The sequence below is a fragment of the Fusarium solani genome, assembly GCF_023522795.1.
Source record: "Fusarium solani strain SB1 chromosome Unknown bctg00000009, whole genome shotgun sequence".
In the NCBI taxonomy this organism is placed as follows: Eukaryota; Fungi; Ascomycota; class Sordariomycetes; order Hypocreales; family Nectriaceae; genus Fusarium; species Fusarium solani.
Genome location: NW_027072144.1, coordinates 1,347,212 through 1,374,914, shown reverse-complemented (window position 1 = coordinate 1,374,914; position 27,703 = coordinate 1,347,212). Strand labels below are relative to the sequence as shown.

General features: G+C 47.3%; 5 protein-coding genes across 5 annotated transcripts; 1 reads left to right on the top strand and 4 right to left on the bottom strand.

Moving 5' to 3' along the window:
• Positions 1-2,606: 2,606 nt before the first annotated feature.
• MRS44_013493 (uncharacterized protein) lies at positions 2,607-6,328 on the bottom strand (the record flags this gene model as incomplete). Its single annotated transcript, XM_065616965.1, has 3 exons — positions 2,607-3,703; positions 3,748-5,404; positions 5,456-6,328. The coding sequence occupies 3 exons, from the start codon at positions 6,326-6,328 to the stop codon at positions 2,607-2,609; spliced, it is 3,627 nt and encodes a 1,208-aa protein (XP_065473037.1).
• An 8,317-nt stretch (positions 6,329-14,645) lies between these two features.
• Positions 14,646-14,966, bottom strand: MRS44_013492 (uncharacterized protein; the record flags this gene model as incomplete). The annotated part of the gene is made up of 2 exons (XM_065616964.1): positions 14,646-14,764; positions 14,813-14,966. 2 exons carry the CDS (start codon positions 14,964-14,966, stop codon positions 14,646-14,648), a joined length of 273 nt encoding a protein of 90 aa, XP_065473036.1.
• A 4,372-nt stretch (positions 14,967-19,338) lies between these two features.
• MRS44_013491 (uncharacterized protein) lies at positions 19,339-22,136 on the bottom strand (the record flags this gene model as incomplete). The annotated part of the gene is made up of 3 exons (XM_065616963.1): positions 19,339-19,926; positions 19,980-21,722; positions 21,771-22,136. The coding sequence occupies 3 exons, from the start codon at positions 22,134-22,136 to the stop codon at positions 19,339-19,341; spliced, it is 2,697 nt and encodes an 898-aa protein (XP_065473035.1).
• A 679-nt stretch (positions 22,137-22,815) lies between these two features.
• Positions 22,816-26,064, top strand: MRS44_013490 (uncharacterized protein; the record flags this gene model as incomplete). Its single annotated transcript, XM_065616962.1, has 4 exons — positions 22,816-23,073; positions 23,143-23,997; positions 24,051-25,689; positions 25,739-26,064. 4 exons carry the CDS (start codon positions 22,816-22,818, stop codon positions 26,062-26,064), a joined length of 3,078 nt encoding a protein of 1,025 aa, XP_065473034.1.
• A 360-nt stretch (positions 26,065-26,424) lies between these two features.
• Positions 26,425-27,250, bottom strand: MRS44_013489 (uncharacterized protein; the record flags this gene model as incomplete). The annotated part of the gene is made up of 2 exons (XM_065616961.1): positions 26,425-26,839; positions 27,030-27,250. 2 exons carry the CDS (start codon positions 27,248-27,250, stop codon positions 26,425-26,427), a joined length of 636 nt encoding a protein of 211 aa, XP_065473033.1.
• Between the last annotated feature and the right edge of the window lie 453 nt (positions 27,251-27,703).

Sequence of the window (27,703 nt, the reverse complement as noted above, 5' to 3'; positions counted from 1 at the left end):
ATTCTTAATTACTTAAAGAACTTAAAATCTTAAAAAATTATATTTTTATTATTCTTATAAAAAGAGATTTAATCATAATTAATAATAATTATAATTAATCAATTAATTAATTAATTAATAACTAATTAATTAATAACTAAATAATTAATATATAATATACTAAGGAGATTATAATAGCTACTTTTTATAAAGATTTTTAATTAAATAATTAAAGTAATATAGCTGATACTTATTAATATACCCTTTAATATAATTAAAATAACCTTGATAAAGAGATATATAAGCTTTATAAAGATATAAAAAATACTTATAGTAAGCTATAAGTAATAATATTAAATAAAGGCCTTAAGAGTATTAATATAAATATATAATATAATAATTTATTATTAATTAACCTTATAATCTTTAGTTATATTCTTTTTTTTTATATCAGTATATAATAGCTTACGCATATATGTAATAAAATTATTACCTTTAAGATATAAATAAGAAATTATACTATATATAATAAATTATGAAGTTAAAATTATTAAAAAAACCTAAAAGATATTATACTTAATATTATACTAATATATTATTAATAAAATAAAGATATAATAATTACTTTCTAAGATTTTACTTAAATATAAACAAAAGAGTCTATATAAATTAAATTAATCTTTAAGGATAAGGTCAAAATTAGCTAATATACTTATAATATATTAATTAAGTGTTTTTTAATAAGCTTATTAATATAAAATTAAAAAGCCTTATAAAAAAGATTTTAAGATAAAATAAAAGTAATATTATTAAAATAAAGTTAATACGTCTAAGATATATAGATATAATAAAGATATATTTAATACTAAACATAGCCTTAATATAAGATATTAATAAGCTATATAATTAAACATTAATATATAAAACTATACGTTTTTATTATATACCTTATCATAAAGAAATTTATTTAAGATAATATTTTTATTACTTTAAATTTAATTATTAAAAATTATTACAAAAACTAAGAAAATATAAATAATATATAAGTTATATATACCAAAGAGGAAATATAATATATATTATATTAATTAAATACCTGTTATATAATAAATATTCTTATTTTTAGGTAAAATAATACTTTGAAGTAAAAAAAATCTAAAATAAAATAAAAAAGACATGTTAAATAAAACCTGAGAGATTTAAGAGCCTTATAAAAAAGCTTAATTCTTAAGGCGCCTAAGAAATATTCTTATTAATAAATAAACTCCCCTTAGCTTCTAGAAACTTAATAAAAAAAGAAGCAAATAACCCCTGGGATTTATTAAAAAGAGATATTAATTATTACTTAAAGTATTATAAACCCTAAGATTATAGTTTTAAAGCTCTAAAGAACCCCTAGTATTATCTTAGCTTATAAATGAATAAAAAACCTGAACTTAATAGTTCTTATAATAATAATAAAAGTATTATATTAAAATGTATAAAAATATAATATTTATATATTTAGCGATTATTAGATAATTTATATATAATATAACAATGTTGTAAGAAATATACAAAACTTATTTTATAAGACTCTTAGCTTACTTAAGAAAAAGAATTATAAATTTATATATTATTTAAGTTATACTAACATACTATATATATATAAATATTATATAAATAAAAAATTAGGTATAAAAATAATTATAAAGCTAAGAGACGTAATAATACTAATAATAATAATAATAATAATAATAATTAATAATTACTTAGTTTAATTAACTTCTGAAGAGGTAGGCTTTAATAATAATAGTAATTATACTTTTAATATATTATAATATTCTATCTTCTTAAGAAGAACTATAAAAACATTTATTTTAAATAAAATAAAATAAAGACTTATTTAATATTTATTTATTTAATATATAATATATATATTAAAGAAATAAAAGTATTTAATATCTCTTTTTATTAAGCCTTTAATAATTATATAGCTCTTAAATATAATAAACTTTAATTCTTTTTTAATTTTTATTAATATAATATTATATTAATTACTTATTAAAAATTTATATTAATACTAAGTCTTTTAAAAAATAAATTTTTATAAATATTATAAAGGTTTAATATAAAAAAATGAGTTTATTCTTAGAAATAAAAAATAAAGAAATTATTTATTTATAATTAATATACTTAATAGCTTGCTTTAGGTAATATATCTTTATATATATCTTAAAATTCTTATTAAGATTTAATAAATAATAAAGTAATATAATTAAGTAATCCAAGGCGCTATATAGATTTTATAAAAAATAAGTAATAACTTATAATTTAAAAATTAATTTAAGTATAAATTTAAAGACTATTTTTATTATTTATTTTATTTTTATTAAATCTTACATTAGTTTAAATAGAATTCTTTTTATTAAAAACTAAAATATTTAATACTTAAGATAATATAAAATGTAAAAAATAATAAGATAAAATTAAATTTATTAAATTAAAGCCTTTTATTGGTGACCTCACGCAGTCAAGAGGGACAGAGTGTGTGTAGTTTGGCCGCAACGGGTCACCTGTCACTGCGGTCTTATGCGTAAGCGTGTTAGACCGCAGCGTCAGAGAGGGCCCAAATGACCCGGGCCAAACTAGGATGGTGGAGGGGACGGTGGTTGAACCAGAGACAGCGGCGCCGGCGAGCCCGTCTGGAACTGGTGGTTGAGCTGATACAAGACTGACGCGTTCGTCGTGAAGTAAACTCTGAATGCCTCCGAGGTCCATCTCCCGAGCATCTGAATCTGGTCGTTGAGAATCCCACTATCGTGCGCATGTTGCGCTGCACCTTTCCGAAAGCTGTGGCCTGAGTACCCGTCCGTTTGTAACCCAAGAGTTCTCAGTTTGGTAGAGAGGGTAGATAGGAAGTTGCTGCGACTGAATGGTCTTCCGTGGAAGGAGAATAACGGGGCGTCGTGCTCCTTGGGGTCGAGGAGCAGCAGCTTTTGAAGCGCGTCGACTGGGCATGCTCCGTCTCCTGTTCTCGCGAGGATGATCTGCACTCCTTCGTGGCGGCGGTCCGTCTTACTCCTCTTGAGTGTGAGTTGGGCATGGTCGGACGAAGACGAGAATCTGATGTCTGAGCGCGTCAGTTTCGTTGCTAAGAAGATGGAAGGTGTGCCAAGGTCTTCTCTCTTGTATGTGAATTCTCCGACGCGGAGGAATCCAGCAAATGCCACCCGGCAGGCGGCTGCGAAGTTCAGATCATCCCTGAGGTCAACGGTCATCTGCGAGGGCTGTAGCGGAAGTGTGTCTAAGCCCGCGGATAGCGCTGTGATGGCCTCACGCGAAATCGGCTTTCTGACTCGTACTTTGGCCGTTGGGCTGAGTCTTCTCGCGCCATCGATGAGACGGCGGAAGTGCTTGTTATCAAAGAGTTTGTCATCAAGAAAGTTATCAATGTGGTAGGCCCGGAGGGCGGCTAAGTCTGCCAGGGCCGTGTCTGGCTTGACTGATTTCTGGCCGGAATTGCCAAGGAGTCGTGAGGTTAGCCACGAGATCAGCGAGTGCCTCGAAGCTGGCCACGCTGGCAAGTTTTGCAGCGCGCAGTGTCTCTCGTAGTTGCGCTGGGCAGAGAGGTACACGGAGCGCGTGTTGGCGCCGAGCCCGTTCCAGAGCAGCTTCAGGTGGCCTGCGTTGAGCTGATGAGCTCGTGAGGAGAACCACGCGGGCGGTTCAATACCGAGAGGTCCTGCCAGTGAGGGCAAATGTTAGCAATCTGTTGAAGGTTATTACGCGAGAGCGCGTCTGCTAATGTGTTTTCCCCGGAGGGTAGCCAATGTGGCACGATTTGAATGTCCCTCGCCGCGGCTAGGATAAGCAGGCTCTTCAGAGGTGCATTGGGCGGACCATGAAGGAAGCCTTTACTTAGCCCTGTGTGCGCTGTAGAGCTGTCCGTGTGGACCACGAGGGTGTGATGAAGCCAATGTTGGCTGAAGAGTAGGAAGCCTTGTAGGATGGCGTCTACTTCGTTGGTGTTGATGTGCGCATGTGCGTCTTGAGCAAGGGCCAATGTGGCAGCATTGCTTGCATGAAGCTGGTGGCAATGGGCCAGCCAGCAGTCCGATGTGGACTTGGAAGAAAAGAAGAAGAGCCCCTGGCCTGTGGTGGAGGCATCTGTGTATAGATGCGTGATGTGGCGGCGGCAGGGGTCGATTAGGAGTACGCCGTTGAAGAGAGACAAGGAGTCCCTCCACCATTCCAAATCGTCACGTACCTCGTAGGGGATACGGCGGCGCGCGCTCTTCCCACGTGGGAAGGCGGCTTGGAAGGTGTATAGAGACTGTAGCCTTGTTCTTCCTAGCCGGACGACTCTTGAGCAGAAGGCTAGTAAGCCTGTAAGACTCTCGGTTTGCTTGAGGCTGAGACTCGCTGCGTTCAGGGCAGCTGCGGCGTCCAATGTGGCGCGGCACAACTTCTCTGGTGGCAGGCGAGCTTCCATCGCAATGGAGTCGATTTGGATACCTAGGACCGCGACGCATGTCCCTTGCTCGTCCTTTTTGGTGTTGCGAGGGATGCCTAGGCGGTCGGTTACGATGTTGTAGACCTCGTCGAAGGCACCCGCAGGGTCGGACACTGAGGGCGATCTTGTGATGGCGATGAAGTCGTCTAGGTAATGGTTCATGTAGAATGCAGGGAGGAGGCACTGGAGTATCCAGTGGAGAGCCTCCGCAAAGAGGTTGAATAGAAATGGGGCTGTTGCCAGGCCAAATGGGAGGCAGCACTCGACGTAGGTGGAATCGTTCCACCGAAAGGCTAGGAGGTGCTGGTTATCCTCAGCAACGGGGACTATTCGGAAAGCGTCCTTGATGTCCCTTTTGATGATTGTACAGCCTGGGCCGGCCTGCACAACCTGGTCGTATATATCGTCGATATTCATATACTCGATGGTTGACCAGCTGTCTGGTATACCCTGGTTGACGCCTCGGTCAGGGGGCCATGATAGGTCGTGGATGCGGCGCCATCCCCCATCCTGTTTAGGAACTAACCCAAGCGGCGAGATGAAGGAAGGTTCAGAGGTCAATCTAACCCGACAGAGCCTAAGATCCTCTGCTAATTTTTCCGTGATAATGTTGGGTTCGTGTATGTGGTGGTTGGTGGAATGGTAAGACTGCCTCTTGCCTCTGTAGCCTATCTGGACACCGTGCGTTAGGATGCCCACGAGGGTGGGCCCAAGGTTTCCGGGATAGTAGCGGAGGAAGTTGCTCCAGCTTTGCGTGTGTAGTGGTGAAGGAGAGAACTCTAGTTTCGGGAGTTCTGGGTTGAAGACGGGGTACTGGGTGGCTGTGTTAGGCCTCGCCGGTTGACCACACGGTATCGCGCCTGTCGCTGGTATGTAGGAGGCTATCCCGTTGTTTTCGCTAGGGCCTCTCCTCACCGCTCGGCTGGCTTGCTATTTCTTCTTGCGGCAGGACGAGGCACCATGGTCGCCTAAACCGCATACCGTGCATTCGTGACGTCTCTTGCAGCCTTCCCAGAGGCACCCTGTCGTGTTGAACTTGTCGCAAACCTCTGTCTCACTGTTTGAAGATCTGGCCCGTCTCGCCTGTCGGGGTCGGGCTGCTGGGGAATGCGGTGGAGACTTGGCTGGCAGGGTGAGGTTGTGGCGGAGGTATTTCTCGCGGAATTGGGCCGTGACCAGGTAGCTATCCGTCGACAGCTCTCCCTTATCCAGTATATATTGATGAAAGTTAAGAGCAAGCGGGAGTACCGCTTCCGACCAGTGATAGGTCTGAGCAAAGTCCAGGATCTGCCTCATAAACATGAGCAGGTTAGGGACCGCCTTAGGGTACTTGTCGCCGAAGAGGTATCCTATGGCTGCCAGGTAGGTGAGGAAGCAGCCGGTCCATATTTGGGGGTTGGGGCCCCAGTCCTTGAGCGATGGCGCTGTCTTCTTGAAGCCTACTGCCCCTCCTGACTCGGTCATCTTGAAGACCCTGTCTTCCTGATCTAGATCGGTGACCGATTTTTCTTTAAGGCGTATGAGTTCGGTTGCCTTCAGCTTCCTCTCGAAGATGCGAGTAAGGAGGGCGGCGGAGACACCCGGGAACATGTCGATGAGTGGTTTCACTTCAGGGGGTGGCTCACGGTATTCCTCTTGGTTATCCTCGTCGATTTGCAGGTCCCCCTGAGGCCTCCTCCGGCGGAGGTCGGTCTCGGCTATATCTAATTCCAGACGCCTGGCCCTGTCCCGCTGTATTTGACCTAGCCAGCTGGCGCGGTCTGCGGCGCTCATGGTCTCCCAGATGTGGGGTGGAGGCCATGCGGAGTCCTGTGGGGCGGGCGCGACGGTGATGGACTCGCTGGAGGGCGTCATCGTACAGCGGGGGGGAGGGGGCGGAAAGGGGGGTATATGCAGCCTTGTTAGTGCTATAGTTGCGAGAGAATGACTTGGAGACTGAAAGTCGAGTCTCGACTGCGTGAGAGATGACGAGACACCTGCCGAGGCGAGCAATTGACTCCCCGTGAGGCAGTTGCAGGAGGGAAGAAAACCCCTCAGTGAACCTTCCGAGCCGGGAAGTCTATTGTGCAGTGTGGTCATCACGTGAGGCAACCCCAATAAAACTACTCCCTTTGTTTAAAAGATTATATTTTTAAAAATTAATTAAAAAGTATTATTATATTCCTGTATATTACTTAAACTAGTATTGGAAATATTCTAGTTAATATATTAATACCTTTAATAATAAAAGCTTTATACTTAAAGCCAGAGGTCTTAATAGGCTTAAATTACCTAGGTTTATGTGACGGTCAAGGTTCCCAACGTAGTAAACCGTAACCTGATTTGGTTTATGTTGGCAGTTGCAACGGGGCGTGGTGTACTGAGTGTAGGGTGGCGAATCACGTCTGATAATGTCAAGAAGTATTCTTGAGTAATCAAGTTGTATTGAAAGCTGAGGCAGCGAGAGTGTCTGTCTAAGGGATGTTGTGTGGTTTTTTATAGGCAGGGTCTGGGGAGCATCTCACGATGCCCATCGTGAGATAGTGTTACATTCTCACTTGTCCGGAGTGAGAAAATGGGTCCCGCTCACTCGCACCGAGTGAGCGGAATACGTTGATCCGTGCCGTGTGGCGACACGCATTCGATCGCGGCATGGGCCGTGACAGTTTACTAATATAATTATTAACAGCTTTAATAATATATTTAAGCTATCTTTATTTATAATTTATAGCTTATATTTTAATTAATTAAAGAGCTTAAAATCTGATCCTTATATGTACTAACTCTCTCCTCTAATAGTTATCTTTTTACCTTAATTAATTAATATTTAGTTATTAAGGAATATATTTATTGTTATGGCGCATACCCAGTCACGTGTACCTCCGCGGATACAGCCAATCAGGAAGGTCGGCTCACGGTACGTACCGTGAGCCACGACCCGGACTCACGATTGCACTCACGGCTCACCGTGAGCTGCGACTCACGATCGTGAGCCACCACGAAGTATATAGCACACACGCATTTGCACTTTCCTATGTAGTAGCTACCTCAGCTATCAATACAACTTGGTTACACTCAATACCTTGAGCACATTACCAGACGTGACACCCCCCCATTGTTCAAGCACAGCGCGACTAGTCTATCTGCCAACATAAACCCAGCACGACCGGTTTATCCCTTGGGAATATACACGATCGTCACATTTATCTTAAAACTTGAAGTATCTTTAATTAATAGTTTTATATATAGGCTATTATAAATATTTCTTAAAATTTTATTTAAGGTTAAATATAAATAAAAATATAAAAATAAACTAAATTTTAAAATATTAAAATTAAAAATAAATAATTAATAAAATAATTTATTATTAAAATACAAATATTTCTTATATATATATATATATATATATTCTAAGTTATTATAATAAAAAAGTTTTCTTTATAATTCTCTCTTAATTAGTTCTTTCTTAATTAGTTCTTTCTTAATTATTTCATATTATTTATATATTATTTATATGTATATTATTAATAAGTCTAAACCTTAATAGGCTCTTATAGAAAATAATACAAGTTTTATTTATAAATATTACATTATTATATTAAATAGTTATTTATATTTTTTTATATTAATTATAATATTAATTAATAATAGATTATTTTTATAAATAATATTAATTTTTTAATAAAAATATTAAAAATAATTAATATAAACTCTATAAGTCTTTATATTACTTATATTATAAATATATATCTAATTTTAATTTTAAATTATTATTTTTATTAATAAAGTTTATTACTTAAAATATGTTTAAAATATTGTATTAACTTTATTAATAATTTTATCTTGTTTTTATAGTTATCTTTTAATTATTATTAAGCTATATAAGTTTTAAGTTCTATTTAATTAAAATATTTATACAAACTAATATATTTATAAAATATTTCTTATAAATTATATTTTATATAAATTCTTTTTCTTATATCTTTTATAAAATATATTAACTTACTTATCTAATAATAGCTTTAAACCTTATCTTAAATAAAATTAATATTTTATATATTATATTATATTTTTAATAAAACTTAATCATTCCAGCTGACGAGGCCGATGGGAGTTTGCCAGGTTTCGAGTCGAGTCTCGACTGCGTGAGAGATGACGAGACACCTGCCGAGGCGAGCAATTGACTCCCCGTGAGGCAGTTGCAGGAGGGAAGAAAACCCCTCAGTGAACCTTCCGAGCCGGGAAGTCTATTGTACAGTGTGGTCATCACGTGAGGCAACCCCAATAAAACTACTCCCTTTTAATAAAACTTAATCATTCCAGCTGACGAGGCCGATGGGAGTTTGCCAGGTTTCGAGTCGATTAGTGGTTCATATGCCCAGCGCTCCGAGAAATAGCCCTTGACCATTAACGCGTCAGCGCGGATGTTGACGTCGCCGGATTCCGTGTCCACGACAGGCCTGATCTCGCTAATTTTGCGTCTCTTCAAAGGCGGGCCCTCAAGGGCGGTTTCTGAGGAGTCTAAATCCTCATGCACCTCGCCCTCGCCGTGCTCGCCGAGGCCAGTATAGTTATGATCATATCTCGGATCACTATTCGGTGACGCATCGCGCAATATCACGGTTCGGTCCGCGGCCGGCTGTTGACAAACGAGCCGAAATAGTTCGCAAAATAGGTTTCGCCTGGTCTCGGTCGTACACTTGTCATAAGCTTCCCCGATTTTGAAATGGGGGTCCTTCTGGGAAGTGGTGATGAATTCTTTCAGTATCTCCTTAGTTGGGATGGTGGAAGATTTATCACAACCACAAAATATTGGGGGCGTGCATACTTGAGGCACTGTCAAGGGCCCAAGTCACGGAACTTGGGGTACAACGAGGAAGACAGAGGAATCCGTAGCTATCGGCGCGGGGGAGTGAGACCCCTGCCCGCTTGATGCAATTATCAGGGATTAGTATGTGAAATCGGGCTCCGTAGACCCTCTAGCTAGTACACACTCCCCTCGTGAGGTCTTGGACCGGGGGTCCTTTGTACCTTACAATCAATCATCAGTTCCTTAACATGAGTTGCATACCGTGTGGCCTTGACAGGCACTCATCCATATTACTAAGGCGGGGGGCCATTCATTGGCGCCGAGGCGCTTAATCCGCCACTTTAGAACACAGGCCGGTAAAGCTCACCTGCAGCTTTCCAAATTCCCTCCGCATTAAGAGAGCCCTATCGCGTGTCTGCCGTAACATGATTGCCCCCCGGTGTTGCTGTTAGGGCCGTCTGGTTGATCTTAGGGACTTTGAAAGCATCTCATGGCTTAGGATTTCAGGGGGTGAGGCACTGAAGACGGTACATGGCCTGCTCATTTTGAGACTGCTAGATGCATAGCGAAGCACAATTGGACGTGCTTCCTGCACAACTTTCCCATACACATCCTTGTTTCACTATTCAGCCACAGCGTTATGCATATTTATGAGTTACTTAGCTAATAGCATAACTTTGTCCCGCACCGCGCCGCGCCACACAGGACCAGTTTCGCACACCCTCCCTGGTCTTACTCAAACACGGCGCAGGTGGTAATTTACTCTTGTTTGTGTAGACATTCCCTCCCTCCCCTCACCCCTAGGAGGTGGAGGGGGGAGGTTAAGGTATAAGCATGTATTCCCAAGAAGTACCTGCCTTAGACGCTATTACACGGTTACGCAATAGAAAATAATTAACGCAAAGTAAACCAAGCCGGGCAGTGCTGGCCACTGACCAGACCTCTGCGTAAGCCCAAAGCGAGCTAGCTACCGCCTAGGTTCTCCTCCTCCTTTTCTGTCACGGCCTCAGCCGCGACAGGCGGTTGGCCCCGACAGAATCTCTCTATGTCACCTAGGGCCAACAGGGATACCGAGTGATGGGTCATCTAGCCTGACGAATCACAGGAGGAGCGACGGCTTGAAGCATCAACGCTCCCAACGCTCCCAGCGCTGCCAAGGAACAGCACGAAGTATATAGAACACCCTCACTTGCGTTTTCCTATGTACCAGCTACCCCAGCTGTCAATACAACTTGGCTACACTCAATACCCTTCAGCACATTACCAGACGTGACTTATACCCCGTTCAAGACAACGCCAGTATCCCCTGCCAACATAAACCCAGCACGACCGGTTTATCAATAATACGATCGTGACAATTATATTCCATAGCTGTTCTCAGTTTGGTGCGCACTGCCAAATTCATACTCCTTATAGGCGCTCGAACTATGAACCACTACGATATACTCATTGATGAAACACCTCACTCCAGTCCAGGCCTTATCACTGTGAACATTCGGTTGCTCTTCAGTGCACTGCTTTCAGCCTTATAAGCTGATCGCATATCACGAGGATATATGGTTAAGGCAAAGGCTAGAAGGGTACTACTCTATTGGGACGCACAGTCGATCACTATACAAACAACAGGCTAGACATATCTAATGCGAATGCAGAGTCCAGGAGGCTTTAACTAAACCGTGCCCAATTTCAAGACTAAAGGAGTCCAGAACGGATGTTATGGAAGTGGGCACCGTAGTCGGACAGATGGGATTTTCACGCTTTCACCGTGGCCATAAATAGCTCTTACAGTAGTACTTATATCAAGGAACTCCTGCCTATTCAACATTCCGTGTTCGATTTTAATGGATTACAAATATGACTTTGAAGAAACTCTGTGTCTTGACTTTGGCCGGCTAGCAAAGTGGGATAAGGCCTGGGGCGTCCTCGTTGGGGACTTCCCTAGTCCTATGAGGAAAGCAGGGGACATGGGCTCTTATTAGGGCTCAAGCGAGTAAACGTAAGACTCCAACGCCCATAAGAAGCCCGTCCCCAGACATAGGACAAGACACCGCTGGGAAGCTGTCTGCATGAGCCTTAGGAGTCTCAGTAAGCACCTATGATGTCCGTGGAGTTTTCACATGAATCTACCATTGGTTCTTCAGACAACAAAGATTTTGATAGTTGGTGCCTTGATTGTCTGCGGTATAGATAAGATTCCCATGATGAATAAGCAGGAGATGGGCCCGCGGTTTCTCATCAGTCGAGAGAACGGGGAAGGGGTAAACCATAGGATTTCGGTGCTTCTGGAGGAGTTGCCTAAAGATCAGGCCCGGTAAAATTATCTTTCCTCTTAGGTATACTCTGGTTCTATTCTGGGCCGGGGGGAGGGGATGTGGAGGCGGGACAAATTACCCGTTAAGACAATGCCATTGTTATCCTTTGAGGTTTAGGAACGCTGCTCAGCTAAGGGAATATGTTTCTCTACTTATACGTTGAAGTGTATTGTATTACGTGGTGCTAGGTCTATACCCATCCATTCCAGCACCAACAAGCTTCCTTCGGATTCATGCCGCTTTCATAACTACACAGCACCTATTGAAGCAGCGAAACGAGAACAAACAGAGCTAAGGAGTTATATACGGGCGGGTTGTAGCCTAGGCATACCACGAGTATGGTCAATAAGACGAAAGGATCAACGCCGGAGGCGAGTATGCAAACATAGCACGTATGAGGGTATAATAAAGCTGTATCAAATCCATATATTTTTATTTATGATCGGTTCTTATCTCCATAGAGGTGCTTACCTAGAGAGGCGACGTAGGTACACCCGGACTCATCCTTCACCCTGGTCAACTTCTTAGTTCGTCTCCCGTTGGTGCAATGCTTCCCCGACCCTGTACTCCTCATTGTTCTGTGCCGTCTTCCCACTCCTCTTTTTATTTTGTTATTACCTCCTCAAAGTATGTCCAGACAACACTCAGTTCGCCTTGAATGCCTTGTCCCATGTCTGGACACCAGATATAAACTTGTCTGAGGTGCCTTCTTTACTCTGCTCTGCCCTGCCTAGGGATGTCGAGGCAACCATACGCCGGAACTGAATCACAATGCTTATAGCATAGACTCTATTTGAAGCATGATTCACAGGTCCAAATGGATTTCTGATCCTGTAATCAAACGTCACAAAGCCATTGTCCCCGCTTGCATTCCATAAGAACCCATTAAAGATTAAAACTGCGGCTGTTTACAATCCAAAAACTTCCAGAGCTTTCCGAACTGCCTGACGGGTATAAGTGAACCAGGTTTCTCTCTCTTCCACAGTAATCAACATCCAATCATTCAAATTTTGTGGCCATTCCCCTTTCTTATGGCCGAGCCTCTCCATTTTGCTGAAATAAATTTTAAGCTGCTCGGCTGAAGGATGTAGGAAGCTGGTTTCAACTGTTTCATGTTAGAATAGGGAGCATGCTTATGCTTCTCAATGATCTCACTCTGTATCCTCTGGCGTTGGAGCTCGTTGTTTTCAGACGAAGCTGTTTCAGGCTCCTTTGCCAGGGTGCTGTAAAACGTCGGTGCCAAACACCATCCTAGTGATGCCTGAGTTGCGTCGAAGGGCGTTTTTGGATCCATAGTGGCATAGAGTGAGGCATCGGTACCAGGCTGGGGTAGCTCAGCTACGTTGAAAGAACTTGATGGATCCATGGCGGCAATTGGGGAGGAATCGGCACCAAGGAAGGAGTGGGTGAACAAGTCTGTCAGTTAACGATGAGAGAGGTGGTGGATAGTTGTTTTGGATGATAACGGAGACGCAGCAGCCATTTTATGCCGTGGGACCGAGCTCCTCAGGCTACCATTTTGATTCGAATATAATTACATGGCCCTTATGTCGGGATTATCAATCTGTCGCACTGAGCGTGCTAAAAGGATCAAGGATCAGGTAAAGAATAATGGGCAGCAGCAGTGTGTTGATTGATTGTTGTCTGAGGTTGTCTCTTGTGCGGGGTATTCCATCCCGCAGAGTTACTTAAAGCATACGGCTAGATTACTAACGCAGTTGTTTCATGAGGCCGTGAAGATCATGCCTACCCTGCGACACAATCATACCGCCTTCTGTGGCTGCGGAAAGAGGAGATCAAAGCGAGGCGCTGAGTTAAGCGAGCCTGCAGTAGTTTGCAGCTCGTCAACTGCATCTCTCACGGTACGGGACAGCGGTGAAGCCACCATTGTTCCCGTGTCACACCGAGTGTTGGCTGTTAATACGTGGTGTCCCTAGTTGAGTGTGGGTGGGCTCGCACGGCTAGCATGCGCTTCCCTGTTGAAAATGATGGGTCAATTGATACATCAAATGAGGCCTGCTCCTGCAGGGGCCCTCGCCACCCGTGAGATCAGAAACTTTGGAGCACCAGCAGTCGTTGCTGTTCTCGTCATTGTTGATGACCCATGCGGGCACCTCGACCAAGCCTGCCTCGTTTGGCGGCGGGGAAACAGGGTCAGGGGTCATCAACAAGGGAACTCGATTATGTGTATAGCGCCCGAGCCATCTTGATCCTGAATGCTCGAATGGCTGGTTTCCCGGATACACATTGAAGACCGGCTCGCAGGGGTAGCCCAAGGACACCGTTGGGCGATAAAAGCGAAGAGGGGCAGCAAAGCTGGAAACGAGGCAACAAAAAGCAAAAATAGGCAACTCCAACAGAACTTAGGTGGTTCGGAGTCTAACGAGAAATAAAAGGCTACGAGAGGTGCCCCAATGTTGGCGATGCACCAATGGACCAGCCCTTGTTGTTGATGCATATCCAGTGCCGGGTATCAGAGCTTTACCGTTTAGTGGCAGCGCTTGAAGCATTAGATCAGCAAATCCAAGGATCAAACGGTGGTCTCAAGGGACCCGCGTGTTGGATGAGGCGGGTGGTGAGAGGATACGTCGATGGGCCCTCCATCGCTAGCTCGCCAGATGGGCTCCGTCTTCTGGCTCAGTTATCCCATCAGGTTCAGGCACGAGAGCGAATTGGACACATTGAGCTAACCGGGTGCCACCGGACGTTGATGACAGTCGATTACTACCTGAACCGACCGTACAGCCCACACGAGTCTCTAAAGTCCATGATGCTGGATAAGCCCGCTGTGGCCTGGGCGAAGCAGCGAGGAGAGCGTTTATCCTTCTCGAAAGCAAGTGCTTGCAGGGTAAGGTGAACGATCCAGGCAAAATGAATATCGATGCAACAAGAAGAAGTGTAGTTTGAATCATTATGCTTCTAGAACACACTTTATCTTCAAAGGACGGTTCATACTACCCGGCCCCAGTCCGTGGACTTAGGGTAGGAGAAATGACAAAACACTCCTCAGCCGACCACCTACTATAGCTCACAGTACTCTCTGCGGTATGTTGGGCTTCTAGCTTGAGTCCTAACCGTACATCCACTTGCTCCTATCTCGAAAGTGCTTTGGAACTTCTTTCAAGGTCTCTAACTGCACTTCGAGCCACTTTTGAAACTCTTCTTCAGTAGGGCCTGGCAGGCTCCGAACTGTCTCACATTAGAAGACAGTCTATTTACGTTGTTTTGTGACCTTACGTATGGCTTGAAGCTCATTCGCCTTTGCAATCGATGCAGGATTTTTCGAAGCATACGCAACATCTAGCGAGAGTTGGGCATCTGCGGTAACGCGCGGCTGCAGATGGAACCCCAAAGAATTCTTCGTGTTCACGGGGGTCTTTTGGTCAGACATGGTGGATGCCTCAGCGAAATGAGAATCGAGAAAATAGTGGGCAAAGGAGGCCACAACCAGGAAATGAGAGATGCAGTGTGTGCCCTATTGAGATGAGAACAGGGGCAGAACAGCAATTTATAGCGCGAATCTAAGCTCTCCAGGCCACGGCCGGGGTCCGAAGACAGTTACATCATGGTTCTGTTTAACACATGTAGCCTTTCTATGGCTACGCAAAACAGAAGTCAAAGCTGACGATTGAGTCAAGCAGGTCAATATTGTAGTCTGCTGCCTATCAACTGCGGCACCCACGATCTAGGACAGTAGCGAAGGCAATGATTCCACCGTGGTACCTCGAGTGTTGGTTGGAACTAGGTAGTACCTCCCCACAGCCGAGTGTGAGCAGGCTCGCATGGCAAGCGCTTCGCTGTTGTGAAATGATGGATCAACTGGCACTTGCGTAAGCACCTCACCACCGACCGAATATGGGACTTTGGGCGACAACAATAGCGAGAAGGGACAACAATGCAAGAAGCGAGGCAACAGAAGGCAACAGAAGGCAACGGCGAGATAGCATGGGTGGTTCGGAGCCTGGTGGGAAATGAAAGGTTATGAGAGGTGCCAGGATGTTGACGGTACGTCAGTGGGCCAGTCCTCATTGTTGAAGTGCATCCATTGCCGGGTACCATCATCTTACTATTCCGAGGCATGTAGTGGATCAGTGGACCCAGGGTGAAGAGCCAGCATGTTGCATGGAGTGAAACAAGTCGATGAATCCCCAAGCGCCTCCATCATTGGCTCACTAGACTGACTCAATCGTGCCTAAAGGTTCGGGAGGCTTGACAAGGGCCCGTCTAAGGCACGCTTCGAGGTGAGCCAACATGCGTCTTGCGGATGTGCCATTCCGCGGCATCAAATGGGCCGAGGCCGAGTTTGCGAGTACGTGGTGGGCAGGTAAGGCTTGCTACGACCGGTGGAGGGTTTGATGTGGATCAAGGGTGAGAGCTTTGGTGGCCACGAATTTCTTCTGCGACTTCTCACAATGAAAAGTCTACCCGCGTAGCAGACACCGGCAAAACCGGAGAGGCTGGGAGGCACTCACCGGTCTTTGTCAAACCAAGGATGAACAACGCTTGGCCTGAATCGCCTAAAGGGGCCTTTCCATTCTTGGTTTCCGATGCAGCCATGCTACTGTACAGTACACCTCGATAGCGGCAGCCACATGATCGAAAAGGGGCGGACGGCGGGTGACCTGATCCACTTCTCTCCTCTGGCTTCAAGACGAGATTAGATGTTGGCCTGGGCAAGGTTCCCCCGTGTCATCTCTCATGCTCTCAACCGAGCCGATTCATGCAAGTCTCTTGCCTACATGCTTCGTGCTTTCCAGCCCCTGCAGGCTTGGTAGCGCGATGCCGTTCGAGGAAATGTCGAGGAGGTAGGGGCATGACTGGTCAGCTTGACAGATGAGGTGTGGTAGGGCGGGCTTGACTAAGGTCGGCTGAAACCCGCCATCTCCCCGAGTCATACCATGCGGCTGATCACAGTGTGCTCGGATCCTTGGGGGCCTCAACCGTAATTGTAAGAGATCACCATCGCAAGCGGCAACGGGGCACATGTTTGATTTGGGTAAGCTAGACCGTCGACGCTGAGCCTTATTCACCTAAGCAAGGGAGCCTGCTTTAGCTGCCAGGTCACTTTAATTATGAGGCCAACGACCGAACAGGCTGTCCCTATGTGAGTCATGTATCTGTATCCTCCCACAGAAAGTCGCTATTCTCGCCCTTGCTCCGAGACCCCGGCGTGGAGGCAATCAGTGCACGGACTCTGACCAGGGGCGTGATGCCTGCCTTGGCGCTGTTTTCAATACCCCCGAGCCTCTCCTCGAGTTGCCGAGTCTTCTGACCCAGGGACTTCCTTCTGCTGGGTCTGGAGCGTGAGTCGGTGGCGAGTCGATCATTGGTCAAGGGAGCTAGATATGGAGACGAGTTGCTCAATGAGCGGCTGTCACATATACAGACTATCCTCCAACTTGGCCTGTTTTCTTCCTCTATCTGCACGCACATGCACTCGAACTCAACATGCCTTACATATATGATAAAATCTCTTACACCGATGAGCCTCGACGCCCTCCTGGCTCGCAGTTCGGTGCTCCGCTGAATATGAATGCATGCCCCTGTCTTCCATTGCGAGTGATCCCATTTGCCAGATATCCCGGGCTTGTACCTGACGCAGGTGCTGGAGCGAGACAACGAAGTCAGCATGCAAGGAGAGCCGGGCTTGACGGAGATCTCGCTGTTACCAAAACTCGGAAAGGAGGTTTGTTAGGCAAGGAGAACCAGGGTCCCGACGAGGGGCGCCGCCGGATTGATGAACGAACGTGCGGATAGCAAGGCAACTGCATAACCCCTTTGCTTTTTATCTGCAGCCTTTGTTCATATTATGGCGAGGTCGCTTGCTCCGGGAAACACGGCACACCTCGCTAGACATCGATGGCTACATTACATGGGACCCATCTCATCAACGGACAGATCGCCCACTTTTTACGCCAACGGACAGATCAATCCACTTTCTTTTACGCCAGCGGACAGATCAATCCACTTTCTTTTTACGCCAATGAACAGATCAATCCACAACCTAATTTTCACGTCGGCCGACCCATGAGCCCCTTTTCACATTTCTCACCAACAGGCCATTCCCCACCCACACAGTGCTCATCGAGAATTACGTACAGGTGTTGCACCCTCTCTCATCTCATTGGTACTTTGAGCCGAGTTAGGGCTCAAGGAATTGACCGTGGAGTGCCGACGATTCACCATGGGCCTTCCCGTCCGTCAGCAGCTTTGTGCGGGCAGTGAAGTGCACAAGGTTAGTAATATCCCCTTGCATAAACGGAGCCTACCCTGAGCTTTAACCTGGAACGTTAATGTGACCCTCGGCAATGAGTCTGGAGATATGAGTCGAAACTCCCCGTGCTTTTATGGACACATCAACACAAACGGGTTTCCCGCAGGGCCTAACGCAGCGCGGGAGAGACTGCAGCTAGTCTGCCTACACGGCCCCGCTACCCAGCAGCCCAATAAAACTGTTTGCAGGCGGCGCTGGTTGCAGCCGCAAAGACTTTCAAGCAGCAGACGCTCTGGCTATTGCTCCATCACTGATTTCCGGCGAAGATATTCATGGGTCCAGGTGATGTTCTGACGCCGATACTGTCTTCTCTGTACCAAGCACGTCAGGCGTCGAAGACAGATGTGTGTCGGTGCATTTGCCGAAGGATCGAGCACTGAGAGGGTTGGAACTCGAAGGGGTGCTAACGCTACCCAGCTAGTATTCAATATGGCTATCTAGAAAGCTGGTGAGTGGACGAAGGAGACAAGATAGCGCTCCCCAGGGCTGTATATGATGCTCCCTTGTGTTGATCGTTTCGTTCCTGCTTGGGGGGCTCAGCTCTAAGATAGAATGAAGATGTCCAAATGAGCCAGCAGCAACCGTTTCTATGAACCCCCCTGCCAAAGCCCAAACATTTTCCTCCGTCATCAAAGTTTCCCGGTGAATCTCGCTCGGACTGTTACTGAAGGCCGCGCAAGGGTTTGTGCGCTCAATGCCTTTGGGGGTGCTTGTTGGGTTGCCCAGACGGATAGTATTGCTCCTTTGCATCCAGAGCATAACATTCCATCGGTTATTTGCACCCAGGGCTCTGGATTCTCTATTGAGGGAAGCAAGGCTGCTGTGGGATCTTGGCGATGTGGCTGTCGGCTCACTCTGCTCGGGGAATCATGACGGTCCATCTGATTAGCGTTGTGGACTGTGTTTAGATGAAAAGCCCTATCGGAGAATAGGGTAGACTACAGCTCAAGGCATGTTAGGCCGAAACTAAAGCAATCTGGCGCCGGCAGCCGAGTGGATGCAACTGATGTCTCGGTGTTGGCTTAGTTTGTGGCGACGAATCGAGGGGGAAACTGCTCTTGTTTCTTCTAGCGAATAGGAAGACATTGTTATTGTCGGCAATGAAGGCCCCAAAAGAGGTCACCAGGCACATAGCAAAAAGACATAGTCATAGGAAGACGCATATTCAGAGTCAGAATCGGACGCAATGTCTCAAAAGCAACAGGATAATAGGATGATACATAGCCGCCTCAATGGTGGCTTTGCTGCTGAACAGACCCTCTGTCCAACACACTTTGGTGCTTCTTTCCTATGAATAAGGACAATTGGGCCTGACTAACTTGAATCATGAAAACTACCCCTGAACTAAAAGTGATCTGTGTATCCCCTATAGCCGGAGGAAACATATCTCTGAGTGGGCGCAATTCATTCCGTACCTTAGGCGACTGATGGGTGACTGACTTAACATCATACTTCGCCTTGGACACCCTCGGCGCTGGGCTCCTCGTCGTCAAGCTCGGTGGCACCCTTCTTGCCCATGCCCCTCCAGAAACTCATCGCCCTCCATGATAGTGTGGAGCTCAAGACCAGAGTCCTTGGAGTAGACCCGGATGCCAACGATGCAGACGGCATTCCATGGAGCAGGCGCCCCCTCTTCTTCGGTCTCGTCGTCGTCCTGGACTGCTGCTTGTTTATAGAGAATGCCGTGAGGCTTTAAAACTCTCTCATTGGCCAAGTGGACAACCTCCCAGTCCTCAACGGGAGAGTCTGAGGACTCGTCGGCGGAATTATAAGCAGGCCGCGCCCTGACAGGCAGGGGATCTTCCTCTTGAAAGAGACCAAGTGTTGCCCCGTCGATCGGACGCACCTCTTGCTTGTTCCTAGCGGCCCCATCCACAGATTCCACCGGCTTGGGGGTCAAGTGCGGTGAGCTAGTCGAGATAGACACTGCACCAGCAGTTTCAGCCTTAAGATTCTCGGAATTCCTGGAGACTTCAATGGAATCCAGGACATCCTTGTCGGCACCAGGCTTGGTCTCAGCACCATTGAATGCTTCGCCCTCAGACTCGCCGTCAGCCTCCTCCACCGCCTCAGAAACCTTGGCTTCAACTTAGCAAGCCTCTTCTTCATCTCAGCCCTCTCAGCCTTCACCTTGGCATTGTACTCCTCGTCTAGGCGAGCTTGCTCGGCCTCCCAGGCTTCACGACGCCTCTGCTTCTTCTTCATGTTCTTCTCCCTCTGCTTCTTGAAAGCGCGCCCTCTGGCCCGGCGCAGATCCCAACTGAGGCGGCGCTTTTTCTGTCGGCACTCAGAGGCCTTCTCCTGGCGGAGCTTGGTGAGCTTATCCATGTAACTCTTTGCCTTGCTCTGAGCCAGATCATGTAAGTGGCCGACCTGGACAAACTTCTTGTTCTGATCCCTATTGAGGCACTCGCGCTCGACGACTTCTTCGACGGAGCAGGCCTTAACGTCTCGCTCGCAAGTAACCTTGAGATGAACAACATAGTTGCCTGCAGGGAGTTCTGCAAGATCCACCGACACCGATCGGCCCATGACATAGTGGCCATGGGGTCTCGCAACGTAGTCCTCAGCATCGGGACTATCCTCTTTGTGAAGTCGAAAATCTAGATGGAATGAATATTGTCCCCAGAGACCGACGTAGTACCGTCTATCGAGTTGGGACAGAACCAGGACAAGGGGTGAGTTCTTGGTCAACTTGAACTGGAACCTCTTATAGTACTCTTCCTTCCATGGTATGTCGACGGCAATCCAGCGCTGGCAGCATCGCCAGTCGAGGCCACGGAAACTTCGCATGCAATCGAGGTGGGTAAATGTTTTCATGAAGTCCTCGTACGACATCCAGAAGACAGAGTCGCTCCCAGGCGTATGGCCGAGCTCCTCAAGGACCTGGATTGTCCACTCCTTAGAACCATCACTCCAGGGCCCTTTCCAGGTACCTTCGCCAACCTTGCCTCGAGGACCCCGGAGTTTCACCAAGCGTTCTCCAGATTCGAGCTTTCGAGCATCCATAACGACGTAGCTATGTGCTTCCAAGATACCGTCGGACCGAACGTGGCTGCCTCCCAGATAATCTGTTGAGGCACCAAAAAAAAACTCGTCATTGGCTCTGGACATCTTATCCCAAAACCTGTCCCTGTTGAGGATGCTGGACATCCGTAGCCCGGTGGAGACATTGCCTGAGAGGTCTTCTAGGCCCTCGCTCATCCGGCCGTCAGATAAAGACGCATAGTCCCCGTGAGCTTTAGCATAGGCCTTCTCTATCAGTGGGACCCAGGTCTCGTTCTGGTCCCTACACTGGGCAAAGAAGAGCGCCTTAGAGCCAGTTTGGTAGGTTTTTCGATACACATCCTCGTTGTCCTCGCGGCTGATTTGTTCTAGGAGGTATCGCTGGATGTTAGGGTGGTTCCAGTCGGCTGACTTGAGGTAGAGCTTGTCGTCAATGATGGTTTGGATCCACCCGCCGTCTCTGAAGAATACGAAGCCGTAGATGCCAACCTCAGTATCGTAGGCGACGCAGATGCGCTTCAGTGAATCTGGAACATTGCCAAGAGCTGTTAGAGCGCCCACGAGCCAACCGTTGCTCAGAGTTCCTTGTTGGACGTCGCTACCATTCACATTCTTCATGAAGGTGGGGTTGTCGAAAATCTCAGGGACTCGCTTGACAGATCTGGGGGTTAAGGCTGAGGGGGAAGGGGGTTGTGGGGCGACATAGGAGGCCAAATTGTCTCGGTACCTGTTGTAAGGCACTTTACACTTTTTCCGAATGGTGTAGTGGTCAATTGTGTTCCACAGAAGTGTATCCTTGTCGAATTTAAAGCGCTGTGAGCCAAGGCTATTCAAGCAATGGCCCTCCTTTTGTTTGAGGTCTCGTTCCTATCGCAATTAGCAGAGGAATCCACTGTGTGCAGTATTCTATCTTACCAAATCCCAATCGCTGTCCTCGTATCTCTTGTCCGCTCTCTTGCATTCTTCGGCTCGCTTCTGAACTGTACGCCTACACTTCTCCGCAGTGCGCTCGTACGCGTCCGACAGCAACTCGTTCGATTGACCCTGACAAGCGGCACTGGCCGAGACCGCACTGGCCGAGGCGCATCCAGGAGGGAGGACGGTAAGGGGTATTCCAAAGTGGCGGCCGAAAAATTTACTCCAGATGAGGTTGATGGACACCTGAGGCGGAACTCTCTTCTCTCTCTTCTTTGACTCGTTATTTCTGGGGATAGTGACGGTGGGCTGCATTTGAGGGCGCCCAGAGTCATCTGACTCCTCCGACGAGCTATGATCGCGCATGTCGTAAGCCGCAGGAAAAAAATGTTGGAGTCCCGGGAGATGGGTGAGAGAATTGCTTCTTAGGAGAAAGAAGAGCAGGTGAGGGAGCCAGTCGTAAATGGTTCTCCATATCTGACGCTTTTCCCTCTCGCAGATGGATTATTTGTCAGGGGTGAAAGGGCAATGACCGACACCAAGTTGCAGGGGGCCTCATAACCTTGTCGATGCCAAGCGGCGGTGAATCCGGGTTTTCAGCCTCATTCTGAAAGCATGAGTGAGTGACCTTGCAAGGCGCCTGCATTCGCGCCGACCACGCATATTTTACATGACAGTGCATTAAGGTATGCACGATTGAGCCAGGGTCACTGCGTGTCACTCCAAACATTACTCTGGGTGGAGTACATCGCTGCCGTTCTCGTCGCGCAGATGCTACTTAGTTATCTCTTCCCTCTCTTGTTGACCCTTGGCGGCTGAGTGTTGGGCCCCTCACTCAGCCGCATGATGCACGGGGCCGCACTTGGCCCGCATTGCTCTGCACAACAATGGCAAACACGCCCTTTGGCAATACGTAACCCTTACTATGCATGCTGGTTCTCAGCCCCTCAAAGTCATGTCTAGGATAACCTGACACCTTTCGCACTCGACCGTCGCTGACTCATACCCTTCCGCCAAGGCTGAGACATAACCAAAAACAGGAACCATGATGCCTCACTCGCAGCATGAAGAAGATGCTCCCACCACCGGCGTCCCTGATGCCCCCGTGACGCTTCTCACCGATTCCCTTGAGAAGCCATCGCGCGACGATCGTGACTACCGCGTCATTCGCCTGGACAATGAGCTCGAGGCTCTTCTCGTCCACGATCCCGAGACCGACAAGGCCAGCGCAGCCCTTGACGTCAATGTGGGAAGCTTCAGTGATGAGACCGATATGCCAGGCATGGCCCATGCGGTCGAGCATGTAAGCCAACACCCCCAGATGCCCTCAATTGCCTCTGGTGCACTGGCTAACTTCTGCCTCTATCCATAGCTCCTTTTTATGGGAACCAAGAAATTCCCAGTCGAGAATGAATACGACAAGTATTTGTCTGCTCATTCGGGAAGCTCTAACGCCAAGACGGAACCGACCTCGACAAACTACTTCTTCGATGTCGCCGCCAAGCCAGCCAACGACCAGGATCCTTCAAACAGCAACCCTTCTCCCTTGCGCGAAGCCCTAGACAGATTCGCCCAGTTTTTCATCGAGCCGCTCTTCCTGCCCAGCACGCTGGATAGAGAGCTGAAGGTGCTCGACTCCGAGAACAAGGAAAATCTCCAGAATGATACCTGGCGGTTGCATCAACTCGAGAAATCTTTGTCGAACCCCAATCATCCATTCTACTACTTTAGGACGGGTAACTTTGAGGTCCTCAAGACCCTCCCTGAGGCTCGTGGTATCAATGTGAGGGACAAATTCGTCAAGTTCCATGCCAAACACTACTCGGCCAACCGCATGAAGTTGGTTGTCCTGGGTCGCGAGCCGCTTGATGTTCTCCAGAAATGGGTCGTGGAGCTGTTCTCTTCGGTTGTCAACAAGAAGCTCCCGCCGAACAGATGGCCCGACGAGCTTCCCTTCAGGGAGTCCGATCTCGGCATGCAATGCTTTGCCAAGCCCGTTCAAGACTTGCTGCAGCTGAACCTATACTTCCCCTTCATCGACGAAGAGTCAATGTTTGCCAGTCAGCCCAGCAGGTACATCGGATATCTCATTGGACACAAAGCTCCCGGAAGTATCATGTGGTACACCAAGTCCAAGGGATGGGTAAACGATGTGACAGTAACAGTAAATTCCATCTGCCCTGGCACGCCCGGCATTTTTAAAGTCCGTTTTGACTTGAAAGAAGAGGTAAGTCATCAATAACAGTCTATTCACTATTAACCAGTGTTAAAAGATCGCAGGGCCTTCATAAATACCCCGAAATCATCAAGACTTTCTTCCAGTACATCGCCCTCCTTCACGAGTCTCCGCCCCAGGAACGGATCTTCCAGGAACTGAAGGACATGGCAGACATAGAGTTCGAGTATATGGAAAAGACATCGCCCAGCTTTTTCGCCAGCACGATCAGCTCGGTCATGCAGACGCCCCTATCTCGAGAGTGGCTGCTCAGCGGTTACAGTCGCCTTCGGACATTTAAGCCTAAGCAAATCGAGGAAGCCCTTGCCACGTTCCGGCCTGACAATTTTCGAATGATCATTGTATCTCGCAACTATCCTGGTAACTGGAACCAGAAGGAGAAGTGGTATGGAACCGAGTATCGGTCCGAGAAGATTCCCGAAGATCTCATGGAAGAGATCAGGCAGGCCGCCTCGGTATCTCCCAGCGAGCGCCTGCCATGCCTTCAGCTCCCCGACAAGAATCCGTTCATACCCGACCATCTCGGGGTCAAAAAGATGGAAACCACAGAGCCAACGCTCAACCCGCGGGTGCTGCGCAACGATGGCATCGCTAGAACATGGTGGAAGAAAGATGATACCTTCTGGGTTCCCCGTGCCAATATCATCGTCAGCTTGAAGACGCCGCTGGTCGACTCGTGTGCCGAGGATGTCGTCAAGGCCCACATATATACATATTTGGTACGCAGGGCGCTGGAAAAGTACTCATATTATGCGGAGTTCGCTGGCTCGCAGTACAGCATCGATGCTGATGCGCGGGGGCTGTGCTTGAGCGTTAGCGGCTACAACAGTAAACTTCTTATGTTTCTCGGGAAGATTGTCACGGCGATGCGGCATCTGAACATCAAGGAAGGCCAATTCCAGGACGCCAGACAGTGCCTGACTAGAGCGTACAAGAACTGGTCGGATCAATCCCCCTACCTCCAAGTTGATCACTATACCGATTGGCTGAATGCACCAGACCGATTCTTTACAGTTGAAGAGCTTACCGAAGAGTTTTCGCATCTGGTGGAGGAAGATCTCCAAATGTTTCAGAGCCAGATACTGAGTTGCCTGTTCATCGAGGTTTATGTACATGGCAACATGTACAAGGAGGATGCTCTGGAGATAACGGACATGGTGGAGTCCATCCTGAAGCCTCGAACCCTGCCTCGAGCTCAGTGGCCTGTCCTTCGGTCGCTCATCCTGCCGCGAGGGTCTAACTATGTCTTCAAGAAGACCTTGAAGGACCCTGCCAATGTCAACCACTGTGTCGAGACTTGGTTCTATGTCGGCAGTAGAGAGGACCGTGTCATTCGCACCAAGACTCTCCTTTTGGACCAGATGCTGCACGAGCCCGCTTTCGACCAGCTCCGTACCAAGGAGCAGCTGGGCTACATTATCTTCAGCGGACCCCGAGAGTTTTCAACAACGTACGGTTTCCGCTTCCTCATCCAGAGCGAGATGACTCCCGAATTTTTGGATTCCCGAATCGAGGCTTTCCTCAGGAGATACGTGGATACACTAGAGAAGATGAGCGAGACAGAATTCGAGGGCCACAAGCGAAGTCTCGTCATCCGTAGACTGGAGAAGCTTCGAAACTTGGACCAAGAGTCGTCTCGCCACTGGTCACAAATCACCAGCGAGTATTACGACTTTGAGCTCGGTAGGTACAAGCAAACAGAAACATTTAGGCGCATGCTAACTTGTCATAGCTCAACGAGATGCTGAGCAAGTCAAGAAGCTGACGAAGCCGGAGATGTTGGAATTTTTCAACAAGTATTTCGACCCTGCCTCGAGCGAGAGGGCTAGGTTATCGATCCATTTACACGCGCAAGGCAAAGCTGAGGGGGTGGAAAACAGACAGGAGGAGGCTCAAAAGAAGGCCGACGAGGAGGCGCCGGCTGGAGATATCCCATCTGCCATTTCCACCGCCGTGGAAATCACCGACGTACGGGTCTTCAAGGCAAACCTACCAGCCAGCTCAGGGGCACGACCGGTCAAGGGAGTGAGCGAGTATGAAGATACGAAAATGAAGTGACCGCAGTCTTGTCGGACGGTAAGGGGGGCCGGATCCGGAGGAAGGTCGGCCAGGCATGGTCCCAGGTTTCGCGCCTTGTGGCTCCGAAGCCCAGTCTCTACGGGGAGTACCTACACTTACTGTGTTCCTTTAGTTCTTATCAAGACAATCAATCACGATTTGCAAGAGATGATGTTTCGGCTGCGTATCCGCTGAATTACCAGTCTCCCTACTTCCCGTGTCGCTGAAGGTAGCAACATGATCCGAATGTAACACCCCTACAAGGCCCTCGCGCCTTCTCCCGTGGCACACTCCTCGTTCTTAACAATCTTGATGCGTGCTTCATAAAACTGGAGCATCTGGGTCGTGTCAGTTCGGAAACTAATAAGCTAATGGTGGGACGAAAGGGTGGGCAACCTTCTGTGGACACTTCTTGTAGATAACCGGCGCGTCATGCTTGGTCTCCTGGCCGTTCTTCCAGATAATATAAATGATCAACTTTCCGTTGTCGTCTTCTTCGCCGCCATCGATCTTCTCTACCTCATCCTCCCACGACCCCAAAGGAGGTTTCCACTTCTCCGTTGTTGCAAGCAATGACTCGTCGGTAACTTGCGCCTCGGTTCGCCGCAATCGCTTGTGCGTTGTGCCAGAATCGTCCTTTGATGTCTCTGCACGCCTTTTGGTATTGGGCTTCGGCCTCCCGCCTATCGAGTCAAAATACTCGTTGAGTATCGTGTCGCCCGATGCCCTCGAACAAACACGCTGGTAAGCAAACTGAAGGATGACGCGGAGATGCCTAATACATACGTGAGATTCTTCTCAGGTTCCCAAGTCAAGTCTGTCTCGCTCTCGAAACCCTTCCACTTCACCTGAAAGACAAGGCTACCCTGATAAGATGTTAGCTATGGACGCAACTACCGTCAGCTTGGTGAAACACTATCACATTTTTTCGAAACATGTGGTTCTTGATCGTCTCCACAAGATACCTGGGGTTCGTGAGCACGACAGGAAGGGTGTTGTAGATAAACAGCGTACCAGCCACCTCCAAGGTCGCCATCAACTTTCCCTTCGCCACTCCCACCCGTGGTGACGCCTTGGGGAGCTTCAACCATGTCACGGTCGACGACCAACCGTTTGCTGCGTGGCCTTGACCTTCGGCTTCTAGGAGTGGGAGCCGCAGATCTGCCCTGACCCGAAGGTTGTCCATGGCTAGACACTGCAGCATGTCAGCTCTTGTCTTCTCCATCGCGTGGCAGGAGCTGGCGTTGCAGGAGCGGGAGCGGGATTGGCGCGCGAATGCGTCGCGCTCCGCCTCTTGCGTTGTGGCCAAGGTAATTCTAAGGAGGTAGAATCTCACATGGAGGCATCCTGGAAATGTATGGATCCCAGGACTTTGATATGGCGGTGCCTCCCAAAGAAGAAATTTCAAGGACGCTGTTCAAATGGATTGAGTTAGGGTCAGACACATTCCGGCGAGGTTTGGAACCTTTTATCTCTCGCCTCTCCAATCAACAGACCTATGCTGACTCAGCTAGCTCACTGTCGCAGAAACTGGGGGCCTTGCGTTGGCTCGGCCCTTAAAATCAAGGCCCGGCGACCTCTGCATATGACTGGCTGGCCGTGTTGTTGGCTTCGGTAGGGTTACCCTTGTCAATGTCGG